The sequence below is a fragment of the Etheostoma cragini genome, chromosome 12, assembly GCF_013103735.1.
Source record: "Etheostoma cragini isolate CJK2018 chromosome 12, CSU_Ecrag_1.0, whole genome shotgun sequence".
NCBI lineage: Eukaryota > Metazoa > Chordata > Actinopteri > Perciformes > Percidae > Etheostoma > Etheostoma cragini.
This window is the reverse complement of record NC_048418.1, coordinates 3,290,185-3,304,386: the sequence shown is the minus strand read 5'-3', so window position 1 is coordinate 3,304,386 and position 14,202 is coordinate 3,290,185. Positions and strand designations below refer to the sequence as shown.

At 42.2% G+C, this 14,202-nt stretch overlaps 1 protein-coding gene across 1 annotated transcript in view; it reads left to right on the top strand.

Moving 5' to 3' along the window:
* Positions 1-1,430: 1,430 nt before the first annotated feature.
* The window catches only part of LOC117954589 (E3 ubiquitin-protein ligase RNF31), a 16,365-nt gene continuing 3,593 nt past the window's right edge, over positions 1,431-14,202 (top strand). The window contains exons 1-18 of the mRNA XM_034888508.1: positions 1,431-1,723; positions 2,768-2,966; positions 3,072-3,218; positions 3,690-3,845; positions 4,180-4,236; positions 4,762-4,960; positions 5,869-6,058; positions 6,522-6,655; positions 7,141-7,313; positions 8,997-9,230; positions 9,692-9,877; positions 10,007-10,174; positions 10,260-10,445; positions 10,996-11,202; positions 11,296-11,469; positions 12,487-12,585; positions 12,946-13,035; positions 13,566-13,680. Coding sequence (XP_034744399.1) covers positions 2,769-2,966; positions 3,072-3,218; positions 3,690-3,845; positions 4,180-4,236; positions 4,762-4,960; positions 5,869-6,058; positions 6,522-6,655; positions 7,141-7,313; positions 8,997-9,230; positions 9,692-9,877; positions 10,007-10,174; positions 10,260-10,445; positions 10,996-11,202; positions 11,296-11,469; positions 12,487-12,585; positions 12,946-13,035; positions 13,566-13,680 — 2,713 coding nt within the window. The 5' untranslated portion in view covers positions 1,431-1,723; position 2,768. The remainder of the gene's footprint in view (positions 1,724-2,767; positions 2,967-3,071; positions 3,219-3,689; positions 3,846-4,179; positions 4,237-4,761; positions 4,961-5,868; positions 6,059-6,521; positions 6,656-7,140; positions 7,314-8,996; positions 9,231-9,691; positions 9,878-10,006; positions 10,175-10,259; positions 10,446-10,995; positions 11,203-11,295; positions 11,470-12,486; positions 12,586-12,945; positions 13,036-13,565; positions 13,681-14,202) is intronic.

Sequence of the window (14,202 nt, the reverse complement as noted above, 5' to 3'; positions counted from 1 at the left end):
ATGGTTACAGCACGTCATAACAGACATTAATACAAGACATCGATATAGAAAAATAGATTTTGACAAATGAAATCCACAATACACTTACATAAGGACAAAAGACATTTATACACAACATCAGCAGGGCTGAACAAATACGGTCAGTGCAAACAAGGCTTGGACAATAAATAAACTAATTTTTTAATGTGTGCAAGTGTAACTATTAAAAAGGAGCTGTTTGTATGCCTTTTTAAAATGCGTGATAGTTGATAATGTCCTGGAAGCAGGCCCCCTCCCATCCCCTGAGAAGTTTATGACCATAATAGCCGACATTTGGTGGCCTCTGGGCTATGGCACATTCTAATGCTACTACTCCATCATATACACTAATCTAAATGATTGCATTTAATATGTTTCCTATATATTTTTTAATATATTGTTTTATTATTGCCTATATCTATGAGTATATCAATCAACTGACACAACCTGAGTACGGTGCACACTCGGCAACTTGTGTGTGGGACAGAGGGCACCGACATGGAAAGTGCGAGGCAGATGTCCCCCCGCGTACCCCGTGTCCGCTTAATCCATGTACCATTACCTTTATCTGACAGCTATAGTTGCTAGTTACTTTTATTTTACAAAGACAACCTATGAAAAGTGGATACATTGTTAAAGATTAAACATTTTAAGCATTTTAAACTCCGGCGGATTCATGAGGACTATGGTTGACTGCTCCTCAGATCTCTGCAGGGTAAATCCAGACAGCTAGCTAGACTATCTGTCCAATCTGAGTTTTCTGTTACAAAACCAAAAATACTTTTGAACGTACACATGTTCCTGAAAAAAAAAAAAAGTGCATCCCAGAATGCTGTGTGGACTAAGCAGACTCTTCTTCGCAGCACTGTGGAGGGGGGGTCTGGCAATGAGAGACTAGGGTCTCAATGACCTGCTGCTGCATTATTACAATGCTACTTCCTACTAATCTAATAATATCTACTCCTGACTCACAGTACCCAGTGTAATGGTACTGTGGTGTCTAATTTACTCAAACGAAGGTGGTGTAACTAAAGACATGGACAATTAACCAATAAAAAGATAATTTTGATTGAGTTGAAAACATTTCATAATCTTAATTAGAATTTAAATTAGAATGAATAAGATAGGCCTATATTTGTAATGGAATTAAAAAAAAAGGACTAGCTTAATTTAAAATATAGTCATAATTTGATTTTTTTGGAAATAACAGTTCTAACATTTATGAATTTGTATAGCCTACAACCTAGGCTACAGTTGACCTTTTATGGTCAACTGTAAAATGAATACCTATCATATTTGCGTTTCAACCATCTACTGTTCAGCTAAACACATGAATAATAGGTAAATGTAGCGAATTTACAGCTAAAATTGATATCTTTATTTATACAAAACGTCCGTTCAGAAAGCAATGGGTGACGTCACCTACACTGCGACACATGTTTTGCACCAGGTCGACGGGAGAGGCCGTTGTGTGTTCATTGGGAATATCCATCTATGGATTCTACACTGGTCCTGGTTCTGGAGTCAAAGTAGATTTTAAGTCCCCGGTAGACAAATATGTTACTGTAACACTGACCACCTTACATTGCGTTGTCTAGGAGACTGCAGCTTGGTGTGAATGAAGTCAGTCAGCGTGCTGAAGGAGGGGACCGCATAGACTAGAGCATCTCCGCCTTTTCACCGTTGTGTTCCCGCAGACCAAAAGGTAGGTAGGCAGCAACCGTAGACAGTTAAAGAAATGCATAATGGCAGCAACACCAGCCTATACCGACCACACACTCCTGGTCACACCGGATATCCTGTTAGCATGGCTGCGCGTGAGTCCCAGGCATAGACCGTTAAAGAAAGGTCTCAGGTGGGACAACGTGTCGTCTTTAGGCTAACGTTAAAACCTTGCATTTGTTAGCTAACGATACGTGTTTACAAGTTAACGTTAGCATGTTCACAGATTCAGAAGCACGCTATTGATATTTTCGACGTGTCACTTGTTATTTAACCTGCTGCACAGTATTTAATTGACGTCCACATCCATGTAGTGCAGCAGGTAATTCTGTAACAAGTCCAGCATAGAACTTTTTCACGGCAGACATTTTGACATATCATGGGAGTTAAAGCACAGGTGTATTTAAAACCGTTAATGATGGCTGCATTCCACTTAGGAGAGGCCGTGGTGTTGTGCATGCTGACTCACTGAAATAGCTTTCTGGGACACTTGATGGAATTGAGCCATCGTTTAGGTGATTAATTTCAGCTGTGCTTGTCCTACTATGTCAAGTCAAAAATGTCTGCTGTGGAAAAGGTCCATTGCAGTGGCTTTGACTGGTGTAAAATGTCAAATATCAAAATTAAGAGATTGCATTGAAGAAGAAAAAAAAAGGGCCCCTTTCCGTGTTAAATCATGAGTGCACATGGTCCAGTTGGTACCTGCATATATTATAAAGACTTCATTACAAAGTAGCATGTTTTTTAAGCTCTGCTCTTCCTAAGTTTAATGTTTTCAAATTTGCAGCTGCACACTGCTCCAATTAAATAGTGCACCTCTCTTTTAAAGGTGCTCTAAGCGATGTTGGGTGATGATACTTATTGTTGACGTTCAAAGTATTTTCAAACAAAACAAGACTAGCTTGCCCCTCCCTCATCGTCATCCCGTCCCCTCTCCCTTCCTTCTGGGTTTCCACGCACCAACCCCTTGTGTGTGTGTGTGTGTGTCTGTGTGTGTGTGTGTGTGTGCGTGTGTGTGTGTGTGTAGAATGCCATCTCTGTCGGAGCAGCTGCAAGAGGTGCGGAGTCTGGCTGAAGTGTGTCTGTACACTGGTGGCAAAGTGGTGGAGGTGCGGGTTGGGGTGATGGCGATGGCGAATCTGCCCTTACCGCCCTGCTCCAAATACTGCCACATCGCCGCCGAGACCATGGTCATAGAAAACAGCTTCGGCATCAACAGGAAGGAGGTGAGAGAGAACAAAGTGCACAAAATCTCCACCTGGAAGTACATATGTGACATCCATCCAGTGGCTTGTAAGACAAATGTTGTGTTCTGTGTGTTTCTCCTTCAGACCCTGGCATCTCTCCAGCGCTTGTCTACAGCATTGAACATCCTAGAAAAGTATGGCTGTAATTTGACCAACCCCAACAGGCCTAAGTACTGGAGAACTGTGAAACACAACAACCCAGTGTTCAGGGCCACCGTTGATGCAATTCAGGTAACACAAAAACACATTACAGTACAGTATTACAGGTGATCTATAAAAGGGTACTAGGGATCAAAATAAAGTAAATACAAAGAACAGACAACTGTGTAAATGTTTACATGCAAGCCTTCATGACACATTGGTGGCATCTATTGTACTAATTGTCTGTATTTGTCTACAATATTGCCTGACAGGCGGTATTACAAATATAGTATAGAAAATAGTTAGTAGAGATATAAGCATATTCATTTTTTTCACTCATGCCTCCATTTGGCACAGAGTAGTCATTGTCAACAGGCCCTGAACTTGTCTTTATGCTGATCCAAACTCTTACAATTTTCTCTTAATTCGTAGTCCTTTTTACTCTTGACCCCAAGGATTGATTTCCCGTATTGACTGACAGAACTCTATATTAGGCACCTAGTAGTTATCAAAAAAAGTGGTGAGTTCACATTACATCCTGTTTGTTCTTTCCGCTCCCAGGGAGGACGAGCAGTGCTCTGTCTCTATGGTTACTCCAATCAGCAGCCAGATGGGCTCAGCTTCCCCGACGACATCACAGATCCTGATGTGGGCCGAGTTTCTGCAGTAACACTCGAAGTGATGAGTCTGAGGATGGAACTGGAAATGCTTATTAAGGTGTGTGTGTGTGTGTGTGTGTGTGTGTGTGTGTGTGTGTGTGTGTGTGTGTGTGTGTGTGTGTGTGTGTGTGTGTGTGTGTGTGTGTGTGTGTGTGTGTGTGTGTGTGTGTGTGTGTGTGTGTGTGTGTGTGTGTGTGTGTGTGTGTGTGTGAAATTATTGTAATCATTGAAGAAGAAAGTTGTAGGAGCTTAAATGGTGATTTTATAATTGTAAGCCTCTTTATTCCAAGCCACTGGTCTGGTATCCTTATACGTATATGTGTAGTGAATTGTGTCTTTTTCTTGACTTAAAATAAAAAGCTTTAATGATAATTTATTTAATCTGATCACAGGATGCTCATCCCCACCCTGAGTTCTATGAGAGAATCCTTCCTACGCTAAGACACAAGGTATTTTAAGGGCTTAGTATTCTATGCATTAATAAAATGTATTTATATAGGCTTTAGGCCTCTCTACAAGTTATTGTAGGCAAAGTTTATTTATGCAACTTAATTTATTACAATATACAGTAAGTAATAGGAGGTCCCTGCTCCGTCTCTCTTTCATTTAATATCCTCTTTCATTGGCTTAAAATCCTTGTTTTGTGAAAAAATGTGTTGAAAAGTATCAAAGTAAATCTTCCAAAGTAATAAGTCTTCTTAGTATAAAATTGCCTCTTAATGTTTTCCTGGACAGTGTTTCCTGTTGACCTGCAGTGAAGGGAGAAAGGGAATTCGATACTAAAAAGGTTATAACTTCTTAAAATCCTTCCACTGGCAAGGAGAGCTTTGTCTAATAAAGCCAGTGTATCTGGTATTAGTATTGCGATACACTGAATAGAACCATGTCTTATTTTGAGGTTTATGTTGACGTGGTGATGTAATGCCAATTCTTCACGTCAGCTTTTCCCCCACTCTTCTCTTCTCTCCTCTCAGGATGTGGGTCTCAACACTGACACTGTGGTCTGCCACTTCTCCTCCCCTTCATACCGTTCAGACGGTCAGACCAAGTCTCTAGCCTTCCCCCTCCACCATCACTCCTCCAGGGAGAACAGTCATGGCCAGTCCCTGTCCTCCAACCACCAAAGTCTCAGATCCATTCAGGTCTTTCCCACTTCTTCAAAAAAACACCCAGGTGAGGAGAGAAAGCACTATTTTAATGCTTTGACTACTTAGCTATGCGTTTATCTGTGCGTGTTCACAGTGTGTGTCTATTTATCGACAGACTGCATGCAATTACACACACACACACACACACACACACACACACACACACACACACACACACAATTATCCCTTTCAAATCAAGTGATTTTTGCTTACTAGTTGTTGTTGTTTTTTTAAATGTATTGATTGATGATGTATCATTCCCCCAGTGTTAATACCAACTCCCTACTTCAGCTTGATTCATGGTTCTGCGTTAAACCTACGCTGTAGGTACGTTCCTAGGGACATACTGTATGTAGCCTGACGTGTACCTCCCCAGAAATGTAACTTCATGACAGCGACGCAGACCGCAATGACTACGATTGGTCGGCTTAGCTGAACTCTCTGTGAACAACATGAAAACAAGGAGAGGGTAAGCTTTTCCTGCTACAGCGCTTTGCCTGTGTTCAGACAGCACAGGGGAGACACTTTATTTCTCTAACAACACTGGTAAAGTCGGCCCTCGCTCTAATCCCCGTCACCCTCTGATTCCCTGTACTACATACTGGGTCTACCACACACTCCCCACGTATACACACACACCGGCTCTACTATTCTTTTAAAGAGATACGCTAGAACTACGCAGACACACCAGCGCACAAGTTTAATCCTCACAACTTTGTAGGCCGCTTATGTGGGCTATGCCGTAGGCTCAGCGTGGAGACTACATACTACTATAAACCAGCCTCAAGGGCACGGTGCTGCAGTGGTTAGCACTGTTATCTCACAGCAAGAGGGGGGGTTGTTGATATTGTGATGATATATTTGTGAATTGGCATAGATTATAGTAGAAAATGTGACTTTAGTTGGTACAGTAAATTGTTATCTCTGTTCCAGAGAACTGCACTATCTGTGGAATATTCCGTATCTCTGCCCACTGCCTCACCTGCCTCCTGGGACTCTGCTCAGAATGTGACAGACTGTACCACTCCTACCCTGAGAGGGCTAACCACCGTCGAACAGCTGTCTCATCCTCCTCATCATCATCATCATCATCCTCGTCATCTAAAAACAGAAACAGTCAAGGGTGAGGCAATATGAAATGGCTAAACTCTGATCCCATTGGCCCATAGCCAGTGCTGGTTCTGACTACTTGTCAGTCAGTATGAAACAACAGTTTAGGAATTTAGTGTCGGCATCACTGACTTGAGGAGTCACTTTCTTTTCTGCTCAGCTGCCCGCTTCTGCCGTTTGTGGTTAGGTGCAGATCTGTTGTTGTTGTTTCCCTGTTGATCAAATCAGTTTATTTCATTTGTCCCAACCAAATTCAACCAATCAACTTCTGTAGTTGACTATCATTGCTATGGTCAAAGTTAAAGCTGATAGCAGCAAACTGTAGTGACAGTTTAGACATAGTAGAAGTCAAACTGTTAGAACCAAGTGCTAGGATGACTAAGCTAAGTGTGTGAAAAAAACCAACGTGTATGGGTGTACAGTACATTCACTCGATATTCACTTGCAGTGTAACAGTCCCTCCTCCCATGTTGCAGGTCTTCCGCCTGGTGTTGCCTCCACTGCTCTAAAGTCAACCCCGTCCAGGAAGTGCTGTGTGAGGCGTGTGAGCGCCCTCGCCTGGAATTGATCAGCTCTAAAGTAGACGAATCTCAGCCTTCCACCGTCACTGGTCCGTCAGTTAATGTCTCTTGGTGCATTCCTCAGCCTCAGTGTCCCAATCAGTCTAGTATCCAATCACGCAAACTTCATTCTACAACACTTTGTAATTTCCTGCGTGAAATAGAAACTGAGATAAAAGCAGATAAATCTACGGCAGCTACCCTTCACTTATTACTCCTGCTGTCCCCTTGGAGAAAGTTGTTAGGCTCGTTGACTTGAAATAATGATGTATTAATTGAAGTATGCATTGTAGTCAGTATATCATGATGATTTCAATGTTTGTAATTAAATTGTGAAAGCAATACTTTTTTTTTAATTTTAGGCCCAAGTACAGCTTCAACCATCAGCATGTATGTGAAAATTAAATGAGACTAACATTACTAGGGGACCTCATTTGATTAAGAAATTACTCTTCTGATTGACATGATTGTTACTGATGAATACTTGATATGTGACTTGAATTAGCTGTGTCTGTGTGTTAATGTGTTTTCTTAGACTGGCAGTGTAAGAGCTGTACCATGGTGAATGCAGCCAGCAGTATTTTGTGTGAAGTGTGTGAAAGACCTCGTTTGGCTACACGACCTCCAGTGACTCCATCACACCCACCAATCACCCCCCCCAGACCACCGGCACCAGTACTGGGCATGCCTGGTGACCCTGACAGCCAGGTGGGTGTGGGTGTCTGTGGGTGTTATTATTATTCATTAATTATATCATTTTTGTACATACCGCCAAATCAGTGCTTAGCACTACTTGACTTTTTTAATTCAATGTATCAATATGATCATACCCACATCTGATCAAACCCACATCTGGGAATTCCAGCCCCAGACAAGTAAGGCGTCCATAATCCAAAGTGTTAACATGTGGTGCCTCTGCTCTGAATTTCTCACTCACTGCAAGCATTAGCGTAATAAAAATGTGAAGGCAGCTAGCAGCACAACCAGGGGTTGATGCAGGCGGAATAAGAGAAGTGTGCAGTGAAGTTGAGGACGGATCGATCTGAAGGAAAGGAGAACAGCCTTGACTTTACAGAAAAACTACTGAAAACGGCACTCAAGCTTGAAGAAGGTGAGGGCCTCGGTATTGTGCACATCGGTCGCTGGCACCAACACCATCAAACTCTTATATTTCCACATCAATTGTGGTCATAGTCGTCAACATTCAAACAAAGCAGCAGATTGTTAACAAAGGCTGGAACACAAAAGATCTGCAACTTCTAATTTTAAAAGGAATAACTACTTTAACATAACAGCCCATTTGAACTAGCTTTTCTCCTTGTGTGAGACAGATATTCGAAATAGGGATGTGCCAATCTGACTTTTTCTGTCCCAAGCCCGATTCCGTTAATAATAAACTACAAAGCGCCAGACTTTCCTAACTAAACATTACTTTCCTAACTAAGACAAAATAACATAGATCTAATACATTGAATTTGCGTGGTGCTTTTGGATGGGATTGATTAAGATGGTAATATTGTACTTTGCAGTACTACCACAGAAAAGCTCTCTTTCTGAGAACATGTCCTTTTTAAATCAGTCTCTCACGTAGCCTTCAGTGGGAGTTAGAGCAAGAGTGAAACTGTTCCTTGCGGCAACAGCTCAGAAAATGAATCCTCGCTTCACCCGACCTGTGTTTATGGCTGCTACAAGATAAACACATCAATCCCAGACTTGAGCCGTCTGCTGACAAGCTTCTTTACAAGGTTCCTTGAAGGACGAAGGTCTCCAGACCTCCATCAGTTGATTTTGTTCTTCATTTTTTTGCTTTTTTTACTTTTTTTCTTCTCATTTTAGATTAACTACCACGGTAAGGTGCCGTACTCAACATTCAGTCCAATTGTTTGGACGATTAGACAATTGGAAAATACAAGTAATTGCCAAAGCCCATTTGGTTTGTCCATTTGTCAGTTTGTTGTCAGCAGGTAGATGGAAAAACTACTAATCCGAATTGTCATGAAACTTGACGGAAAGGTGTAGCCAAGGAGGAACACATTACATTTTGGATTGGATTCAATTCACGGGGCAGATACACAAATGACATGTCCTTTGACAAGGCAAAGCAGCAAATACTGCCTTGCTGTGTGTGGGCTTGTGGAGGTGTTGTAGTTGGAAGAGTTCCAACCTTTGACATGTGAGTTCCGATTAATCGGTCAATCACACACTTGGTTTTGTATCATTTAGGTGACTTTATCTGTGACTAAGATTGATTATAGCTTAGGGTGTGCACTTAACACAAAAACATTTGCAGATCATGTTTTGGCTTTTTATACTTAATGTTTCTCTCTCTCTCTCTCTCTCTCTCTCTCTCTCTCTCTCTCTCTCTCTGCCCCTCTATATCTCTCTGCCCAGTGGGTGTGTCAGTTCTGTACGTATCTGAACTACTCTCCAGCTACAGTGTGTGAGATGTGTGACCTGGCTCGTCCAGAGCCCGCACCCTTGCCTGCAAAGCTCCGCCCTCCCTCCCCTGTCAGACGGGTCCCCGCCCTGCCAATCAAACCCAAAGAACCCGCTCCTGAAGACCTGGATTCCTGGAGGCAGAGGCTCATGAAAGAAGAGGGACTGAAGCTGATTCAACTGATTAGAGCAAGTCACCTTCATTACCCGTCATTGCGTCACTACATTAAGGGAACAGTGAATTACATTACAGTGAATCCTTAATCTTAACTGTAGTGGCTACCGTAACTATAATAGGCTTATCTCAGTGTGTAGATAAAATGTTTGTTTTTTCACAAATATATCCATTTATCTTTACTATTATAATGTTGGATTCATATTGTTGTAAATTTTCAGACAAATTGTCTTTTTACAAAATTAGGCAGCCACCTGCACTAACTCTGAGGACCCCCTAAGGGGCCCGGGCCACCTGTTAAAGATCTCTGCTTTTGTGGACTAGAAAGTGAAATGAGAACCCTGTTTTCAAGTGGACTAGAGTTTGGTTGGTTTGGTCCGCACCAGAGTTAGGTTAAAACGGACCAAACTTCTCAGGTGTGACAGCAACCTTAGTGTCTGTATTCTAGTGTGTCTCTCCATTGTGTCTGTGTCAGGATGGGGAGAAGAAAGGAGTGAGTCCTGAGGAGGTGTATACAAGCATGAGGGTAGCAGGGGACAGCAGCATTCTACCATGCAAGTGGCTCAAGACAGAGCTTCCTCTGCTGTTAGACCAGATAAGGACATTGGTGGCAACATCTTCCCTTCAGTCTGTTTCTGACAAGACTACAACAAAGCGCACAGTCAGTAGGCTTATCTCAGTACAATCTAAGTCTGTTAAGTCCTGACATATCACATCATTACTGAAAGTTCCTCTGACTGTCAGTGTCCGTTGTGTTTTTCTGTTACTGATTGACTTTCCTCTTACACAGAGCAGGTCTTGTAAAGTACCTGCTGATGATGCTGGGAAAGAGGTGGGCCCTGCAGAAACAGAAAGTGCGGTCCAGTTGTCCAGAGTAGAGGCCAAGCAGGCATGGCTGACGGCAGGGGGCGAAAGCGAGAGAGCTGCCAAGCAAGCTCTGAGGGACAGACTTGCCAAGGTGACACACACAAGATGCACAATGCTATTCCATCAGTCTCCATTGTTTGTCAAGAGATTGTATTTTTTTCATGTTACGCTCTCAGGTAAAGGAGCTGTGTACGCTGGGCTTCAGCGACGAGGCTCGCTGTCATGAGGTTCTGAGACAGAGTGGTGGTGAGGTGAGAGGGGCCCTGGCCCTGCTGCAGCGACCCCTTCTGGAGCCCTTCCACAAGCACATTTGGAGTGACAAGCCTGAGCCTCCTGTAGACATCCATCACCCTGACAAACAGGTGTGAGCAGGCATGTACTGTCCATCAGCCCATCCAGTCACCGCTCACAATGTTCAGCCATCTTATTTCTTGTTATTAGTCTGGCATTTGGGAAATTCATAACCCCCCCCCAATGTCTTGTCATTTTGTCTTTTTAACAGGAATTTACTGCTGAAATAGGTTATTGGTATTACATTTTTAATAAATAATTTCATTTTGACCATATGGCCTTATCAATAAACAAGCTGTTCTTCAATGTTGCCAACTGTCGTATTATGCTCTTCCTTTTTCTATCTAAGTATCAGTTCAGGCACCGGCACCGTTTTCAAAAGTATTGCTTTAGCACCAGTATTGGAAGAAAAACAAAACATACCCAGCCCTATTCGTAAGTGATCATGGTATAAATGCCACTTGAGGTGTCCATTGTCAGGAATTGTTGGGCATTAACCTTACAGAGTGCAGCTTTAAAGAGTCCACTTGTAGAGCATAAGAACACACTGGGATAACTGGTAGGATAAGTGAAGTCTAACATTGTTGTGTTCTTCTACATAATTTTGTTCTTTTCTACCAGCATATATGTCGGAGGTTACTAGCAGTGTACGATCTTCCCAGCTGGGGTCGCTGTGAGCTGGCACTGTCGCTGCTTCTGGAGCACAGTGCCCCTTACTCCCTGGAAGATGTGGTGCAGGCTGTGCGAGAGTCCCACGACAGGGAGTTCATCAAAAGAGTGCTGGCTAAAGAGTGTCCCATCTGCCTCTCTGTCTTCCCCCACAGCAAGGTACTGTGAGACAGTGAATGTTTATGCTTTGCAAGTGTTAAAGCAGATCTTAAGTCCTTTTTCCTACTTTTCTCTCCCTCTCTTCTCTCTCAGATGCAGTCTCTGACGTCGTGTCAGTGTTCTGTGTGTTGTGGTTGTTTCCAGCAGCACTTCACCATCGCTGTAAGGGACAAACACATAAGAGACATGGTGTGTCCAGTCTGCTGGGAGCCAGACATCAACGACCCTGAACATCTCAACAGCTACTTCTCCACCCTGGATATCCAGGTAGGAAAGCAGATGAACCAAGAGAGGGGGGTGTAACATACTACTGTAGCCCGGTCACACCAGAGGGTGGCGTAATAGAGTTCAATGTGTTCTTGTGAGATAGGCGGCGCTGAAAGTTTAGTGGCGTAACGGCTACCCACACCCTCAGTCACTAATCTGTACTACAAAAGTACATTTTTAGGATAAGTTCTTGACAATACTGCGCATGACTCATGCGCAGTATGTCCATTACCTTCCTCTCTCTGTGTGTTGTCGTTGTCAAACTCTCTCCAATTGGGGAAACAAACGTCGCGCTAGCAAGCCAGAAGGTGAAGATGGCAAGTTTTGAAAAAAATTGGATCGCGCAAGAAGACAAGCCTGCTTGGTTCTTTCAGGGAATGATTGTAAAGATTTACAAAGAATGAGATTACAGCATTGACTCTTTACTGGAACGGTTTGGGACCCATTGGCAGTATTGCTGTGGACCAAGTACACATGTTGATAAAGTAGTGGGAGCAAATTACCTGTGAATGCTTGTGAACGTCCCCTTCTCTCACAGTGATCTTCCATGTCAGAGGCTCAGTCGTGTTTAAAGGTGGAGAATCAGCTTCTTACAACATGAAACATGAGGTGGTCAGATGTAATGTGATAAAGTAGATCAACAGCCTTTATGTTATTTTGCCAAATTATTTTATTTCCTGTGAACAATTTCTATTTGATGTCTTAATAGATCATGTGTAAATACACAAAACTTTATTTATTTATTTATTTATTTATTTATTTTCCTTATGGCCATTTTTGTGTTTTTTCTTTTTTCTTGCCATTATCCCATCGTCCCATCAATTATTAACTTATCAGAATCGAGCAATGAATCGTGATGCATCTAAGAATTGATTATTTTTCCCACCCCTAGCTTTTGCACATCTCGGCTCATCTACTACAAATAACGTTTTACATTTCTATGCTGACTGGGTTCTTCTTACCTTTCTAGCTTGTATTATTTCTATGGTGGTATTGTATTTGTATTATGTGCTTCAGCTGCGAGAGTGTCTAGAGCCAGAAGTCTATGAGCTGTTCCATAAGAAGCTGACAGAGCAGGCGCTGATCAAGGACCCCAAGTTCCTCTGGTGCTGTCATGTGAGTACATGACGAGTTACTCTTGGCTTTGTCAACAGAAAAATGGTGGTGAACAAATTTCATAAAGTAACATTTTTTAAACTATGCATGCTTCAAAAGCATTAAGGACTCTTCTTTTTTGTGGCAGCGCAAAAAATGCAATCCTTTAAATTGGCTTCAAAAATGAATGTTCTATTGTACTTAAAGCAGCAGTGTCAATTAATCTGCGTATAGATTGAAATAGGTGATTCTGTATGCTGTATAAAAAGTTTCTTCTTCAGTCAACTGTCAACTTTTGACAACTGTAACCACAAGGTTATCTTGAAGCATGTGTATTTATATGATATAATAATACTCCATTGTCCTGTTTCCTCTCCTCAGTGTTCATATGGGTTCATCTATGATGGAGACCAGCTTAAAGTCACCTGTTTTCAGTGCCGCAACAGTTTCTGTGCTCAATGTAAAAAGCCTGTAAGTATTAGGTGTCATGTTGTGTTCTCTATTTATGTTTTTGTTAAACATATTATCTTCTCTTTCCTCCACCCTTTTTGCCTGTTTTGAACGAGATGCTCATGGAGGCAGCTGCCTACTGCAGGAGGAGTTTATTCACTGTTTTTGTATAAATGCTCCTACAGCTTAATGAGGAATGATCTTAAAGGTGGAGAAGACAGTTCAAAATTTACAGTAATCTACCTGTTACCCATGGGTAGCAGTTTATGCATCTTGTAAACACACAGCAATGACAGTAACCTGCTGAGGATCCAGGACATTCAGCACATAGACAGCCGTGCACATTAAACTGAAACTTTATGTTTCCTTATAAAAATATGAGCTAACTGAATAAGTGCTGAATAGTGTGATAGTATAGTTAGAATGTTAAACTTAGTGAAATAAAGTTCCTCTTCAGCTTATTTAGTTTAAGCATTGATTTCACCAGGAAGAAGACAGGTGGGCACCAATAGAACACCCAGTAGATGCATGTGTCTGTACTGTCTCTGCAGTGGGAGTCTCAGCATGCAGGTCTGTCCTGTGAACAGTACCAGTTATGGAAGAGAGAGAATGATCCAGAGTATCAGAGACAGGGCCTGGCTGGATACCTCAGAGACAACGGCATCAGTAAGCACACACACACACACACACACACACACACACACTAACAGACAAACACACTTCTACAGGATTGTTCTTGAAGGTATAATATATTGTTCTACATTAGCTGCGGGTGCACTAATAATAGATTTTTGATTTTTGCATGTAACCGGCTGGCTGGTAACAGTATTTCCTGTAGCCCACATCTAATTAAGCATATTCACAACGACTGGTAAACTCCCAAGGCAGCACATCATTTCCACTACATATACTGTAAAAATGTAGTTTGTGGGTTCAGTCAATATCCCTAAGCTGTAGGTGTAGAGAACCATTTCATCAGAGTGCTTCAAACTGAAGAAGGGCGCACTGGGTCCTGGGGGGTTCAAAGGGTCTGAATGCAGAAGTGCCTTAAACCTACATCTCCAGCAGGGGGCAACTCCACTGGTTGCATAGAAAGTCTATTAAAAAATGGCGCTACTTCTCACTTGATTAAACTATTTTATTAATGAGTTTAGGTTCTCAATCGCTAGTCTTCTTCAATACAGCATG